This window comes from Camelus bactrianus, chromosome 25, assembly GCF_048773025.1.
Source record: "Camelus bactrianus isolate YW-2024 breed Bactrian camel chromosome 25, ASM4877302v1, whole genome shotgun sequence".
Classification (NCBI taxonomy): Eukaryota; Metazoa; Chordata; class Mammalia; order Artiodactyla; family Camelidae; genus Camelus; species Camelus bactrianus.
In genome coordinates this window covers 37,854,703-37,871,488 of record NC_133563.1, presented here as the reverse complement: position 1 = coordinate 37,871,488, position 16,786 = coordinate 37,854,703, and the positions used below count along the sequence as shown (strand labels likewise).

Sequence of the window (16,786 nt, the reverse complement as noted above, 5' to 3'; positions counted from 1 at the left end):
ACCGTTTAGTAATTAAGGTTAAACTATACTGTGCATATTTAAAGGCTAGAATTAAAGCGTCTTCCCAGCACAGGAGGCTCTGAGACCCTGAAAGTCTTCTAGCCATGTGCTCTCATGCTGCATTCAGGCCACGCTCACTGATCCTCTGTCTTGTGTCGAAGGCCATCCTGCAGACACTTTCCTTCTGTATCACAGACTTAAGAAGTCTTTTCAGTGAAAGTTGCTTAAGGATAAACTATCTCAGATTTGACTTATTTATAAATGTGTTTTTTACCTTATCTATAGAGTATAATTTTGCTGGGCCTCCAGTTCTTGGTGGGACAGGTATTTTCTCAGCATGCCAAAGGCATGACTGCTGTCCCGTCTGATGATGGCTTTGAGCAGGGGGCTTACAGCGTGACTGACGGGGCCTTTCTCTGGCTTCTCAAGGTCTTGATGGTCGGTGCTCTCACCCTGTTGCGTCTCAAGTGTGGATTTCTCTTAATTTATGCTGCTTCATATACATTGTACTTCTTGGATCCGCGAGTTTGCTTTTCACTGAAGAGAAGGCTTGCTGGAGCACTGGAAGGGGGTAAAGTGCAGTCGCGTCGCTGTGGTTGAGGAGCCGATGCCACCGGAAGCCATGGGAGTTAATCCAGGCTGGGCGTCAGCTGTAGGCGGGCACTGCTTGTTGGCAGTGGTCTACTCTGGCTTAGACACTGAAGGCAATGATTCTGGGTCTCGAGAATGGCTGGAACTTCCAGGGCATGGTAACAATTTCGACCTTCTCTCCTTGTTTCACTGGCCTGCGTACGGGGAGACTGAGCGAGGTTTGAACTGTGGATGCAGACACTCAGCTTCCCCAGATGGGCTTGCTGCTGTCCCCCTGCCCGACCTACCTCCACCCCCACCCTCAACCCTGCAGGAAACCAGCCTTGGCCTGTGGGAGCCGACCTGCGTCATCACGGGGGTCCATGTAGGGCTTTGCTATGTCTCCCCTCCTCCTCCGGGGACTCCTGTCACACCCACACATCTCTGAAAGTTCCCTTCACGTTTCCCCTCTCATTGTTCCCGAGGGATCCTGGGCTTTGGATCTTTCTCCTACCACACTGACGCTTTCTTCAGCCATCACCCCTGCTACTGAACCTGCCCGGTGAGTTCTAACTCAATGGTTTTATTTTTCAGTTCTGAAAGTTCTTCAAAAGCTGTGCCTTTCGTGCCTGATAGCCTCTCACTGCTTTCTTGTCCCCATGTCTGTCTGTCTTCTTCAAACACTTCACATACATCTGGCCCCTTGCCTGCAGTTTCTTGTGGTTTACATCCTCCTTTGCTGACTCTCATGCAGTGAGCCTTACCGTCCTGTGTACCTGGTGATCTCTGCACACTCACTGCTTCACCTCACGAGAGGGACACTGCAGGGTCTAAGGGGGATCTTTGCTCCGAAGAGCTACCTGGGAGGCACCACAAATCTGGGGCCCTTTAGCCCCCGAGGATCCTGGCTCAGCATGGGGGTCCCAGGCTCTGCCCTCCACCTCACCTTGGCCAGCAGCCCAACAGCTGTGGTGCCACTAAATCCACTCAGAGGGCAGCTCTGCCCCTACAGGCTGCACAACCCTGTGGCCTGACCTCACATCTTGAAACGAGCCCTAGAACTGAGCTACTCTTTTGGAAGTCCCAGCTGCCTAGCAGACCCAGACAGTTCAGTCAGGAGTGAAGCTGGAGCAGACACGTCTCATGACCACAGCAGACCACAGCTGGCCCAAGACAGATTTGGGTCCTGGGCTGGACCCCGGGGCTCGTGGCCAGGTGCACAGTCCTGTTAGCAAGCTCTTTTCTTACCCTCATCACACCCCCAAGCGTGCCCTGGCCTTTGCTCTGCATGTGTCGTCCACCTGCTGAGAGCAGCTCAGGAACGCCCTCTGCAGGCGCTCCTTCCAGTCTGCCTCCTGCCCTGTCTTGCCCACTGCTTTCCTGTGCTGCTGGTCCCCGTGTGTGCTTCTGCTGGCTGCTCCGCTTGTCCGTCCTGCCCTCTGACTGGTGCGGCCTCCCCTGCTGCAGGGCCATAGAGCCTGCATGGCTCAGGGACATCTGTTCAGAGTACGAACGTCTCAGACTTGCTGTCTCGTCCTGCTTCCCTGAGGCCGAGCAGAGTTCTGCATCCTCCAGAGCGGGGTGAAAACCAGTGACCGAGGACCTCTTCTCTGGCCAGGCCCTGCGCGTCTCACGGACTTACAGGTGTGCCCGCCACAGAGGAGCATCCGGGCTGGGCTAAGGAATTCTCACTGCAGGAGCATGCGCTTTGGTAGGACGACACAGACATAAACATACAACTTTGATACAAGGCAGAAAGTGACTCTTGCCTTTTCAAAAGTGCTATGAAGCTAAAAACAAAACAAAAAACCCAAAACTAATAATGGATAAACTTCAAAAACATTAAAGGAAAAAGACAAAGAGGAGTATGTTATGTTGCTCCACTTATATAAAGTCCTAGAAAAAGCAAAGCTATAGAAACAAATGGGAGCACTGGCTGCCTCCGAGGGTGAGGGGCTGACCCGAAGGGGCGGAGGGAAGCTTCCCGGAGTGCTGGACGCTGGCTGCGTCCTGACAGCGTGGTGCTCATCAGGGTCAAAGCACGTTATAGTTGTCAGAACTCAAAGCCAACACTTAAGAGCTGCATTTCACCGTGTGTAAATTGTATTTCAGGAGAAAAGCCACTGCTATGGAAGTGAAATGAATGAACTGCAGTGGCACCTGGCACCGTCACGTCTCTCCCTTGGGAACACCTGGGTCCCCTCTATGGCGCTGCCTTCCCCCAGGCTCCTGTTTCTCTCCTGGTGCTCCTGGCCAGGTGGTAGGGGATGAAGGCAGGAGTGCCCCCAACATGGGCTGTGGTGTTGACCACGGGATGGCTTTACTGTCTATCTTCTTGCAGCAGCAAGCACACAGGCCCAGGGCTGTGGCCAAAAAACGAGGGGCCTCACCAACGCCTCCCCACCCATCTTGCTGTTGGAATCTTCTGTCCCGCTAGACCGCCCAGGCTCACTCTGGGCCGTGGACCCGCTGGTGCTGGATGAGGTGGAAGCTCAGGCGGAAGGCCCTGCCGCACTTGGCACAGTGGAAAGGCTTCTCCCCGGTGTGGATCCTCTGGTGCCGGAAGAAGCCTGACAGGGCCCTGAAGGCGCGGCCACACTCCCCGCACTTGTAGGGCTTCTCCCCGGTGTGGATGCGCCGGTGCTCACTGAGGAAGGAGCTGCGGCTGAAGGCGCGCCCGCACTCCTGGCAGGAGTAGGGCTTCTCGCCAGTGTGGACCCGCTGGTGCTGGATGAGGTTGGAGCTCTGGCTGAAGGCCTTCCCACACTCTGGACACGCGTAGGGGTTCTCCCCGTGGTGAGTCCGCTGGTGCCGGACCACGTTTGAGCTGTGGATGAAGGCCTTCCCGCACTCGCTGCACGCATACAGCCTCTCCCCAGTGTGGATCCTCCGGTGCTTCGCCGCGTCCGACCTCTGGCTGAAGGACCGGCCACACTCGGCGCACTTGTACGGCCTCTCTCCGGTGTGAGTTCTCTGGTGTCTGATGAGGTTGAAGCTCTGGCTGAAGGCCTTCCCACACTCCGGACAAACGTAAGGCTTCTCCCCGCTGTGGGTGCGCTGGTGCCGGAGTACGTGCGAGCTGTGGATGAAGGCCTTCCCGCACTCGCCGCACTCATAGGGCTTCTCCCCGGAGTGAATGCTCCGGTGCTTCACCACGTCCGAGTAGCACTGGAAGCTCCTGTCACAGGAACCACATTGATAAGGCCGTCTTTTCCAGGGGCCTCTCCCACAGGCCGCAGAGCGTGTGTCCAGGGTGACCTCTGACCTGGATGTGCTGGTCTTGTGGCCCTTCTGCCCTCCAGTTTCCTCGTAAACAGCTTGTCCCCAAGGGGAGCCCCTGGGCCCCTCTCCAGCATCCTCATTCCCACGAGGGTCCGGAACCCCCAGTGCCAGGGGAGGCCGCTGTGGCAGTCCCAGCCCAGCCTCTCCACGGCTTCCACCTTCCTCCAGAGCCGCCCGCCTTGGGATCAGCCCCGTGCTCTGAGCACCTTGCTCAGCAGCTGTTGCAGCACAGCTGGGGGCCTGGCCACCCGCCAGTGCCCGTGCCAGGAACGCTGGAAGAGATGGCAGAGACGCATGACTCAGAGAGCACAGCACCGTCAGCGACACGAGGCGCCACTGGAGAGCGGCGGTGACGACGGGGGAACAGAGTCCACGTGCAGCAGATGCCTGCCGCCCTGTCTCCCACTCCTCACACCCAGGGGCCCAGGAGTGGACGAGGACTGGAGGAAAGCTGGTCAGGGTCCTGCCCTGTGACTCCAGAAAAGGCCCAAGCCTCCATCTCAGCTGCCTGACCACGGGAGTAGGGGAGACCGACCCCCAGGCCCTGGGGACTCCCCGGCTCAGCTTTATCGCCTGGAACACAGAGAAAGCTGGTTGGCGGCAGAGCAGGATGAAATCGAAGCAGAGGTATGGGAGGCGCAGGCCCGGGCTCCCCGAGATGACACTGTGGCCCAGACTCCCTGGACACCCTAACCTCCAAGGGCAGAGACCCTTCCTCAGAGTAGTAGAAGCGCCAGCAACAGCCGTCGAGGGACGACGGAGCCGCGGGCTGAGGCGGGGCCCTCGGTCCTGACTGCTGAGCAGAGCAGCTGGTTAAACAAGGCCCCGCTGGCCCCTGGGCACATGCCCATTTAGACAAAAGCTTCAGGGACGTGGTAGCGAAACCGCGCTCAAATGCGGGGTGCTTACTGCCACCTCCACAGGGCTCTCCTATCACAGGTGCTACCCACCTGGGCGGTGAGCCAGGGACACTCACGAGGTGGCTCAGTACAAGGCCACCAAGGCGAGCGCACCAACCAGGCTAAGAAAAAACCCCTCCGTCTACGGGCAGGAGCCCAGACAGCTGAACCAGAGCAGCCAAACGCTCAGAAGCCTGCAGTGGCCAGGCTCAGGACACCTGCGGAGCGGGCCTGGAGACAAGGATGCCATTCCCAGGCAGACGGGAGCAGACAGGCGCCCACAGGCGTTTCCATCGACTCCCCAGCAAGCACGGTGTTAAGCTGAGCAACAGGCAATGGGGAGAGGCCCCTGAGATGGGGCTAAAGAACAGGAGTCTTCTGGGCAGGCCCAGCCCTGGCCTTGGGGTTTGGAAGTTCAAGAAACTATCTCACAGGCATTGGTTATGAAAAAGTTATTCAAAATTAAAATGAAGCCACACACACTTTACTTCACCAGGCCAGGCTTCAGGTCCTAGGAGCTGCTTCTCTCCCAAGACAATCACCAGCACCAGCAGGCAGCCCTGTGCTTCGGAATCCTGCCGGTGACAGCCTTCGGGGGCCTGAAGGGCACTGTTCTCAGCAGGGACAAGTCTGCCCCAGCTACGTGTGGCCTGGAAACACTAGGTGTCACAACCAGGAGGGGTGCTCCTGGCACCTAGTGGGGAGAAGCCAGGGATGCGGCTCAGCACCCCGGAAGGCACAGGAGCCCCTCAACAGAGAAGCCACCACTCCACAGTGCCCGTGTGAGAGGCCCTGACAGAAGTTGTCCCAGAGGGCTGACCTGGGCTGCCTGACGTCCTAACCAAGCAGCCCATCCCTGGCACAGTTCCAGCCTTCAGACTCCCTGCCCCGCGGGCCATACGTCTCGGGATGTGTGCTTGGCCAGCAGCCCAGACGACGCTTTCTCCTTATTCCCTTTCAAAGTGGGTGGTTTTATCACGAGTAACCTGTTTTCCGTACACTCTGTGTATGGTGGCATTTGCTAAAATTATTTAGTCCAAAACTGAGAGACTGAAGAGCCGGTCTGGTCAGGGCTGGGCCCAGATGAGGGAGGGAGACTACAGCCCCCACTCACACCCTGAGGGATGACACGCAAGGACACAGCTGGCAGAGTCACCTGGCGCGGGGCTCTGTGACCTTAAGGGGGGAAAGGGCAGGTGTGCTCTGCAGCCATGGTCAGTCTCCCCAGGCTCCTGCTGCTGAACCAGAACCTCAGGCAGAGTTCGTGTCTTTGCTGAGGGAAGTGGTGGCTAGCACTGGTCGTGTGATGATTTAGCAACAGGAAACTGAATACAAACCCTCAGCTCTGACAGCCCCCAAATGTGGCCTGAAATACTCAGAACAGAGGGGCCTGGAGCCTGCGAGGGAGATAGCTAGTGGGTGGGAGGCCTGCCGGATTCTCACCCACCACTCTTCCTGGTCACCGACGCTGAGCCCAGGCCAGCTGACACTGGTGGTCACTGGTGAAACAACACCAAGAATTAATTCTCATTCTACAAAGCTGGAGACATAACCCTCCCAGACTTCAGACAATACTACAGAGCTACAGTAATCAAAACAGTGTGGTACTGGCATAAAAACAGACACATGGATCATTGGGACAGAATAGAGAGCCCAGAAATAAACCCACACACCTGCCATCAATTAATCTTCAACAATGGAGGCAAGAATATACAACAGAGAAGAAACAGTCTCTTCATTGATTTGCATGGACAGCCGCATGCAAATCAATGAAGTTAGAACATTCCCTCACACCACCCACAAAAATAAACTCAAAATGGCTTACAGACTTAAATATAAAACAAGACACCATAAATCTCCTAGGAGAGAACACAGGCAAAACATTCTCTCACATAAATCATAGTATCTTCTTAGATCAGTCTCCCAAGGCCAAAGAAATAAAAGCAAAAATAAACAAATGGGGCCTAATGAAACTTATAAGCTTTTGCACAGCAAAGGAAACATAAACAAGACGAAAAGACAACCTATGGAACAGGAGAAAATATATGCAAACAATGTGACCGACAAGAGCTTAATTTCCAAAATATACAAACAGCTCATACAACTTGATAACAAAAAAATGAACAACCCATTAAAAAAAATGGGCAAAAGCTGTTGTGTTAATTTCTGGTGCACAGCACAAAAAAAAAAAAAGGGCAAAAGATCTAAACAGAGACTTTCCCCAAGACGTTCCCATGGCCAAAAGGCACATGCAAAGATGCTCAATATCACTAACTATTAGACAAACACAAATCAAAACTACAATAAGGTATCACCTCACACCTGTCAGAATGGCCATCATCAAAAAGTCTACACGCGATAGCTGCTAGAGGATGTGGAGAAAAGGGAACCTTCCTACACTGTTGGTGGGAATGTAAATTGGTGAAGCCACTATGGAGAACAGTACGGAGGTTCTTTAAAAAACTAAAAACAGACTTATTCTATTTTCTAGCAATCCTACTCCTGGGTATATATCTGAAGGAAACTCTAACTCGAAAAGCTACATGCACCCCCATGTTCATAGCAGCACTATTTACAATAGCCAAGACATGGAAACACCTAAATGTCCATCAACAGATGACTGGATAAAGAAGTTGTGGTGTATTTACACAATGGAAAACTACTCAGCCATAAAAAGGAATAAAATAATGCCATTTGCAGCAACATGGATGGACCCAGACAGGATCATCCTAAGTGAAATAAATCAGACAGAGAAGGACAAATATCATATGATATCACATATATGTGGAATCTAAGTATGACACAAATGAACTTATTTATAAAACAGAAACAGACTTATAGAAAACTTGTTACCAAGGGGGAAAGGAAGGGGAAGGGATAAATTAGGAACTTGGGAGTTGCAGATGCTAACTACTATGTGTAAAAATAGATACACAACAAAGTCCCACTGTATAGCACATGGAATTATATTCAGTATTTTCTAATAACCTATAATGGAAAAGAATCTGAAAAATAATATATATGTGTAACTGAATCACTTTGCTGCACACCTGAAACTAACACAGCTCTGTAATTCAACTTTTCTTCAATAAAAAATACATATATATATATTCTCGTTCTCAGAGGTCTCCAGGCAGGGGGACCAGAGAAAGTGGGAAGTGGAGTGTGGCCAGGAGAGCGGAGGCGGGGCTGTGAAGTGTAGGAAGCTGCCCGAGCCCGATGACACCCCTGTGGCAGCCAGACTTGGGAGCCCCAATTCCTAAGCTGTCCCCAAGTCCCTGACCCCAGGACGGTCCTCTGGTCTGGCTGTCCCCCTCACCTGTGCATGTGTCCATCAGGGTAGCACCCTCCGTGGCGTTCTGGAGACCCAGGTCGGGGCTCCGCTTGCTGCTTCCTGTAGAAACACCAGCATGGGGACACCTGCCTGGGTGAAAGAGATGGAAAGGGGAGAAAATGTCACAGAGAGTGGGGTGAGGTCAGAGTACCCTCAGAGAAGGGGGCCTGAAGGAGCCACCTCACTAGAAATCAAGGTCCTGAATAAACAGACACCCCAGAAACTAGCGTTCCATGGGACATCCTCCGGGAACTCTGTCTCGGCCATGAGGACTCCCCCGATCCTGCCCTCAACAGACTCCCAGCAAAGACAAGTGTGGCAGCGCCTGCTGTGGCCTCAGCTCCACCGGGAACCAATCGGCACCTTCAATCAGTCCTCAAATGTCTGGAGAAAGTTTTATGTATTTAAAAATCTGATAATTTTAAAGATTTGAGTATAAAAATATAAAACTAAAAAAAAGATTCACTGAATGACCCAATTGTGGACTGAGGAATGCTTCTGCCAAGCTTGACACCTGAGGCAAAGTCTGACAGATTCAACGACACAGGTGTATTCAGTGTAAAAAAAAAAACAGATTTAAAGGAACAAAACAAAACGGGAGGCAGATATGCAACATAAAGATTCATAAAACATAAACTACATAAAACCACTATATAGTCATGAGACCATGAAAAATTGTAAAAGACACATAACTCACAGAAAAAAACAAGCAGTCAATATATTCTTTTAACATAAGTTCCAGGGGGGAGGGTAGAGCTCAGTGGTAAAGTGCGTGCTCAGCATGCACGGGGTCCTGGGTTCAATCCTCCGTACTTCCGTTAAAAAATAAAAACATAATTGTCTCCCCTCCCCCAAATGAAAAAAGAAACCAAAAAATCCCCCCCAAACATGCTCCACCTTGTCCTACTTCATTTGCAATTTAAAAAGTAATTTAAAATGGGTTTCACGCTGAAAGCAGCGAAGACCTAAAACCAGCGGCGGGGGGTTAGAGCTCAGCGGCAGGAGCGCCTGCGCGCGGTGCCCCCTCCCCAGCGGCACCTTGTGCGCAAGATTAGGGGAAACAGGCCCCGTCACACCCCGCCGGAAGGAGGGAAACCGCCCGGGCTGTCGGGTAATTCGACGGCTCACAAAGGCCTTCAAGTCACACCGACTTCACCTCAGGAACTAACCGCGCGAGGCCGCCCCAAGGCCGGGGGCAGTGCCGGCGCCCCGCCTCCGCTCTCCTCCCGGACGCTCGCCCTTCCGCGGGGAGAGCCCAGAACAGACAACGGCTGCAGAGTCCCGCCCGGAGACGACCTTACTCCCCGCCTCTCCCGTCGCTCAATTGCCGGCCCCGAGCCCGCCGCCATTCGCCTGCAGCTCCGCCGCCCCCAGGAAGCGCCGCTCCCCCTCCCCCTCGCGCTTCCGGTGACGCTCTAGGGCGCCGAAGGGCCTCGCACTCAGCTGCCCTGGAGGCCGCAGGGGGCGTGCCTCGGTCTCGGGGCGGATTTCCTGACTGTGCGAGCGAGACCCTGGGCGGCGGTTCCGCCGCCTTCCTGCGCCCGCCCCCTGCAAGTCCTCACTCCCCAAGCCTCTGGGACCACCACCCCCGGCCCTCCCCTGCCACCCGGCTCCCCAGCCAGCTCCAGGCCTGAGGTCCGGGAAGTAACCCGGGGTGTGGTGACCAAGCTGACAGCGCAGTGAGCGGATGGATAGAGGAAGGGGCAGCGCCCGGGGCAAGAGGCGGGCAGGACCGAAGGGACCGTGGAGACCCCTCCCCGGGAAAAAGGCCGCCGAGGGGAGGGAGCCACGGACCCCCGGCCCGCGAGCCAGAGCCTCGCAACCGCAGGCAGATCCCCCGGATGAGCCACAGGCCGCGCAGAAATCCCAGCGCTCCTGGTGGGCTCCGGCCGCGGCGGGGCCGACACCGCGGCTCTTCCGGCCACACAGTTTCTCCCCTCGGCTGCGGGGATGCCACTTTCTCCTGGTTTCCCTCACGCCGGTTTTCAATGACCACACACTTAAGGGCTTGAGACAGCACGCGTTTATGATCTCAGTTTCTTTCCAGCACAGCACAGCCGGGTCCTGTGCTGGGTCGCTCCTAGGCCGCAGCTGAGGTGTTGGCCAGGACTGGGGTCTCCCCTGCGGGCTCCACGGGGAAGCATCTGCTCCCAGGCTCACGTGTTTCCGGGAGCTCTCTGTTGCCCACAGGTGAGGTGGGGATGCGGCCTTGAAGTCTGCTGCAGAGTGGATGCTCTCGTGTGTTGGCTGAATCCCGGCTGAGAAACCTTTACAGCATAGATACGTGTCCTGGGGCCTGGGCTATGAGTGGCACGTCTCCAGAGGGCCCTCGAGTGGTCTGTGTTCCCGGCACTTTCCTGTGGATGACTCACTCCTGTGGTCCCTCCGCATTCTAACCTGCTTCTGGAAACCCCACAGCCCAGAGAGCCCCTTGACACGGCCCCCTGCTCCTTGACAACGTCCCTCTACTAGATTCTCCCTCTAGGGAGATCTGGGACTCTGGCTTCCACCCCGCTCACCACACAGAAGCACAGATGCTGGGCGGGAGTGTGGCATCCTCGCAGCGGGGCTGGGCCTCGCTGTTGGCCACATAGGATGCCAGCTCTCTAGAAACCTGGAGCTCCACATCATCGGCAGTGCCCAGTGCATGGATGGCCGCTGGCCTTACCTCGATCAGCCTGACGCTGGCCCCTCGCCTCCACCCGCCTCTCTAGTCTCACCTCTTCCTCCCACTCCCCCAACTGTGAAACCAGCCACCAGGCCCAGAACACGCCAGGTCCGCTCCTGCCTCACTCTGAGCCTTCGCCCATTCTGTCCCCGTCCTGTCCTGGAGGCGTCCAGGTTGTGCATCTCCAGCTGGAATCCTGCAACGCTGTGTCCTCTGGGTGTCACATGGAGGGACATGGTGTCCGTCAGCTCCTCACTGACCAGTGATCATTCTGATTACACAGTTGGTGTTGTCTGGTGTCTCACCTGTGGGGTTACCATTCTCCCCCTTGCAATGAAGAAACCATCTGTGGGGAGAAAAGAATAGCTGAGGAGTTGAGCCACACTATGGATTCCTAAGGAGATGTGGCAACCAAAGGCAAGATATGATCACTGGTGGGATCCTGGGTCACAGGGAAAACGCCATGAGCAGGATCAGAAGCCTCACTTTGCTGAGCGCTGTGTCGACATCAGCTTCCCCCGGTTGGGCAGCTGCGCTGTGGTTTCGAAAGAGAATATCCTTGAGTCTAGGAAATACACACCGAAGTGTCATGGGGCCAAGGAATGTAACATACGTGGGCCATTCCTAAGATTTGGGGGGAATAATTTGTATAGATACAAAAAATTAAAAGGCACATTTCTGCCATGTGGTGTGGACTAGTGATTTCTACCTTTCTCCATTTCCCAATCTTTCTGCAGTGCATTCTGTTTACACAATGGGGAAAAATGGGTTTTGTCAAAAATTCTGGCAAAAAAAGTGAAATTGTGACAAATAGAAGTAAAAGAAGTCATTGATGAGCTTGTGAAAAGTGGAGAATGCTAGGGAGGAGGGCATGGCTCAGTGGTAGAGCGCCTGCCTAGCATGCATGAAGCCCCTCCATTAAAAAAAATAAATAAATAAACCTAATTACTGCCCCATCACCAAAAAAAGAAACGATTAAAAAAAGAATTAAAAAAAAAAAAGAGAACAGATTAAAAAAAAAATAAGTGGAGAAAGTCAAACACGCTCAAGCTCCAAAGCAAAGAACACACTGTACCGCTGGTTCTCAGGCAACTGCCGCGAGACTCCCCTGCGGGATATGAACTGGCCCTTCTTTTCTCGCAGGTTTGGGGTGCACTTGGGGGGGCCTGTGGGCCCCTTCCTTCTGGGGAGTGCTCCTCTCCTGTTCCCCTAGATCATTCTGTAACCCTCCCCTCCCCTGCCTCCCCAGGAGGGGCCTATGACCAGTCTCTTTAGGGGTATTCACCGAAGCTGGTGGGGGAGAGGTCTCTCGCCTCTGCAGCACCGGGCTGAGATGGTGTCAGACCTAGGGGAGGACAGTCAGCGGTTGGAGCCTGAGGCCACATGGGGGCTGTAGAGAGGAGAGGCGGAGAGGTGACGGGGGACCTGGTGACATCAAGGCTCATCCAGGCCAGAAAACCTGGATTCCTCGGGTTCCCGAAGCAGCCCCCCGATCCCGTGTGCTGCCTGAGACAGTGCAGAGGAGCTCCTCTCGTTTGGATAGTGCTCTGCTCAACTTCAAGGGTGCAGGCCTCGACCTCAGAGCGCTGGCAAGGCCCAGAGGAGCTGAGAGGCCTCAGTGGTGCCAGGCAGGGCTACGCGATGTTAACAGACATGCCAGCAGATCTCCGTGGCTGAAGACCACAGAGGTCCATGTTCACTGCTGCTCAGTGGGCTCCGCTCTGTTGGTTTCCCTTGTTCCAAGGCCAGGCCGGCAGAACAGGCACCGCTAGAATGCTGCTGTGGGTGGAGGACAGAGATGGCGAGGCCTGCTGGCTCTTCACGTTTCCCTTTTATTGACAAAGCCAGGTTTAAGAGCCCTGGGGCATGCAGCTCTGCCACCCCTGGGAGAAGGGAGGCGAGCGCAGCACTCAGTAGACAGGACTTTTGGCGGCTTCTGGTCACCAGCAGGGCCAGGAGGGAAGGAACACAGGTAGTCTGAATCCCACTCACTGCCAAACAGTTACCTCTTTGGGCCCAGAAATAGCTTCAGAACGCAAGAGCAGAGGGCAGAGTGCAGACACAGGGCGCATGCCACAGAAGGGCATAAGCTGGAGCAGCCCCGAAGCCTCAGTGCCTGCAGCGGACGATCTTCCCACCTCTGCACTCCCCGCCATCCCCGGGGCCCAGGTCGCCCTCCGGAGACTCTCGTGCAGCCCTGACTGGTTCCCAGCACGGGTCTCCCGCCAGCCCACCGTCGGCATCCTGTGTCTTGAGGCTTTATCACTGCTTTCCTTACCATCCAAGAGGAATACCTTGGGTGTTTGGGACGGTTGCAATTCCCACGAGCGACACTCCAAACATTCAAACTAAACCTCGCCCTCCAGAGACTTAGCTCCTGCCAGCCGCTTGGCAGTCCAGGTGCTTCACCTGGGCTCAGCCGCACTAGCTCCACCCCGCGGCCACTTCCGGAATACCTTCAATTCCGAGTCACGGGTCCGAAGTTCTGGGTGGGCTGCGGTCCTGCCCAGCACAAGTTAACAAGCTCCAGCTCCGCCCCTCACGGCGCTCCGCCCCTCACGGCGCTCCGCCCCTCACGGCGCTCCGCCCCTCACGGCGCTCCGCCCCTCACGGCGCTCCGCCCCTCACGGCGCTCCGCCCCTCACGGCGCTCCGCCCCTCACGGCGCTCCGCCCCTCACGGCGCTCCGCCCCTCACGGCGCTCCGCCCCTCACGGCGCTCCGCCCCTCACGGCGCTCCGCCCCTCACGGCGCTCCGCCCCTCACGGCGCTCCGCCCCTCACGGCGCTCCGCCCCTCACGGCGCTCCGCCCCTCACGGCGCTCCGCCCCTCACGGCGCTCCGCCCCTCACGGCGCTCCGCCCCTCACGGCGCTCCGCCCCTCACGGCGCTCCGCCCCTCACGGCGCTCCGCCCCTCACGGCGCTCCGCCCCTCACGGCGCTCCGCCCCGCCCCTCACGGCGCCCCGCCCCGCCCCTCACGGCGCTCCGCGCCCCCCCTCCAGATAGCTAAGTGCGCGCCAAGTGGCTGGGCAATGGCTATAAAAGGGAGGTGACTGTCTTGGGGAATAAGTAACCTGAGCACAAGCCGACTTTTTTGCAAAGGGCTGGACAGTACATGTGTTTTGCCCGCAGTAGCCCTATTTTAAAAATAATCCTCAAAATGCAAATACCATCGACTGCCTGATAGTTGTTCACAATCAGGCCACAGGCGCTGGTCCCTGATGTCTCAGCCCTGGTCTAGGCCTCGGCCAGGGCTCGCATCAAGGGACCACGGCACCCTCAGGCCCTACATTCCCCTGCATGTCCTGTCAACAGCAAGGTCTCCCAGAGAGAGAGAGGGCACAGCTCTCCCGCCTCGATCTTCAGTCCCGCCCCCGATCAGGACTCTGCTCGCACTTGTTCCGCATGGAAGCCCAGAGGGCAGCACAGGCCGCACTGAGGGTGGGGGCGAGGGGACAGGCGCAGGCATGATGACCGGGGTGGGGTGGTGGAGACGGTGTGCCGGCCAGTTTCAGATGCTCCCCCCAAGCCCCAGCAGGGGGCAGAAGGCGTCCACAGCGCCCTCTAGCGCTTGGTCCACTCGGTGCAGCAGAGGCGCTCAGTGCACCCCTGGGGACCTCCCCCTCCTCCCGCCACCTCAATTCACTTGGTGCTGTGAACCCACTGGTGCTGGATCAGGTGCCAGCTCAGGCGGAAGGCCCTGCAGCACTCGGGGCAGCGGAAAGTCTTCTCGCCAGTGTGGACCTGCTGGTGCTGGATGAGGTTGGAGCTGTGGCTGAAGGCCTGGCCACACTCCGGACACACAAAGGGCTTCTCACCGTTGTGGAAGCGCAGGTGCTGCGCAAAGTATGAGCTGCGCACGAAGGCCCTCCCACACTCCCCGCACGCGTAAGGCTTCCCGCCGGTGTGGATTCTCTGGTGCTTCACCACGTCGGATTTCCGCCCCAAAGCCCTCCCGCACTCGCTGCACTCCTGAGGCTTCTCTCCGCTAGGAGGCTTTCGCTGCTCCAGGACGTGGGCCCCGCGTGGGGAGGCCTGGTGGCGCACAGCTGGCTGAACTGCTTGTTCTCCCAGCTGGGTCTCCCACACCTGCTGGATGCTGAGTGCCTCTGCCAGCTGGAGTCACTGCTACCTGGGCTCCCTCCTGCACAGTCTTCCTGACAGGTCACCAGACTGGCGGTGAGGCTGGTTCTGCTTCTGGGCTCGTGTTCGCGGTTCCTCTCCTCCTCTGGAATCGCCTGGTGCGTGCTGGTCTTGTGTGGCAGCCCTGCCGGTCCCTGTGAGCCCCGATGGCTTCTGCAGGGACCAGCACGTCCCTGACCTTGTGGCCGGGGCCTTTGGAGCTTTGTCCGCCAGACACCCTGGGGTTCTGCCTCCTCCAGGGTTTCCTGCCTGGGAATATGCTCCTCACTCTGAACTCCGTCCTCATGGTCTGATACCAGAAAGGGAGGCAGCAAAAGACACCAGGCTCAGCCAGAGCACGGAGAGACTTTGGGGAAGGCAACATCATCTCATTTAAATCAGTGGCAAGGGATAAAGGAAAGCAGGCCCTCTGTCTGTGATGGGGTTACACAGACATCAAGGTCAGGTGCACGAACTCCCCAAACGCTGTTTAAGGAAAAGAAATCTGGGGGCGCTCCTAACCACTTCCGGTTCGCTGCTGCCTGATTCCAAATGAGTTTTGCTCAAACGAACTCTTAAAGTTAAAATAAGCAACAACAACAGAAATAATTCTGTTGAATTCTGTGCTCCTTGAATTCAATATCCCTTCAGTTTCGCTTGAGATCTGGGGCCTGGCTGATTCCTGGGTGAGGCAGCCGGGCAGAGGGTAGGGGTCTGGGCAGAGCCAGAGGAGGCTGCACACCAAGTGATAGGAGATGTCAAAATCAGAGCCCGTGGCCCAAGGGACAAAGATTGGGGCTCGAGAAGGGAGTACCGTGTCCCTGGATCCCCGCCTCCGGAAGAGGAGAGCCTGGCTGTGTCCCCTTGGAGGGCAGAGTGGGAGGTGAGGTCACAGCGGATGACAGCGCTGCCATCAGCGAGACGAGACTTCGTGCCGATCCCTGGAGGGGTTCAGTTGTGCAGGTGGGGCCGGGCCCAGAGCCAGATACTCTCCCCAGGGGCTCATGGCCTGGCCTTAGCCAGGTCTGTTCCTACACTCCAGGCTCAGAGTCTTCCAAAGGGAAATTCGGCCTTTCTCGAGATTTTCAAATCTTCAGGTGGACCCCCTTAAAATAGGAGGTGGGAAAAGCATGCTTCGGGAACCTGGCCTACGGCCAACTGGTCACTGTGCCCAGCGAGCGGGGGGCGCCCTCCTCCCCAGCGGACACAGCTCCGGGGCCGAGCGGTCTGAGAGCGGCGGGGGTCGCGGCTGGCTGGTCGTGCGGAGGGCGCTGCCAGGTGGCGAGCAGGCGGCGGAAGAGAAGGCCCGAGGGCCGGGCACGACGCCGCGTCCACAGGCGGCCCGGCTGCAGGGTCCAGCGACCGGCACCGCGGGACCACCCACCCGCCGGCCACTGAGACCCCGCGGGAACCGGAGCCAGAGCCGGAGCCGGAGCCGGAGCCGGCAGCGCGTGCCGGGCCCACAGTAAGCCCCGCCCCGCGCCGCTGGCACTTCCGGGAGCCCTAGGATGCTCGAAGGACCCGCTCCCGGGACCGGGCGGGGGACTGGCCCGGGGGACGGGTTCAGGGGAGGGGCTCGAGGGAGCAGCCCAGGGAACCGGCTCGGGGGAGTGGCTCAGGGACCCGGAGTGCCTCCGAGCTGTGGCCCTGCGCGCCGGGCGGGGCGGGCTGTCCCTGGAACTGTCCGAGGTGCTGGGTTGGACTGGCGATAGGGCCTCGGAGGTGTCGGTGAGACAGAGACTTTGGAAGGGAACGAGCAAGGGGACCAGGCGTGTGGGGCCTGAATGTCGTAGGAAGGGCTTTGGAAAGCAAGCGAGGGACACTATTTCAACTTACGGCTCTAGAAGACTCTCTAGTCGATGGGGGTGGGGGCGGGGAGGGGAGTTCTGGTTTGTTGGAGGGGTCTAGGGGA

General features: G+C 57.0%; 1 protein-coding gene across 1 annotated transcript; it reads right to left on the bottom strand.

Moving 5' to 3' along the window:
- Positions 1-2,651: 2,651 nt before the first annotated feature.
- On the bottom strand, positions 2,652-15,181 carry ZNF696 (zinc finger protein 696). Its single transcript, XM_045521290.2, has 6 exons — positions 15,164-15,181; positions 14,417-14,787; positions 12,039-12,098; positions 11,059-11,099; positions 8,071-8,175; positions 2,652-4,124 (listed from the first exon to the last, which is right to left on the bottom strand). Exons 1-6 carry the CDS (start codon positions 15,179-15,181, stop codon positions 3,019-3,021), a joined length of 1,701 nt encoding a protein of 566 aa, XP_045377246.2. The 3' UTR covers positions 2,652-3,018.
- Positions 15,182-16,786: the final 1,605 nt, after the last annotated feature.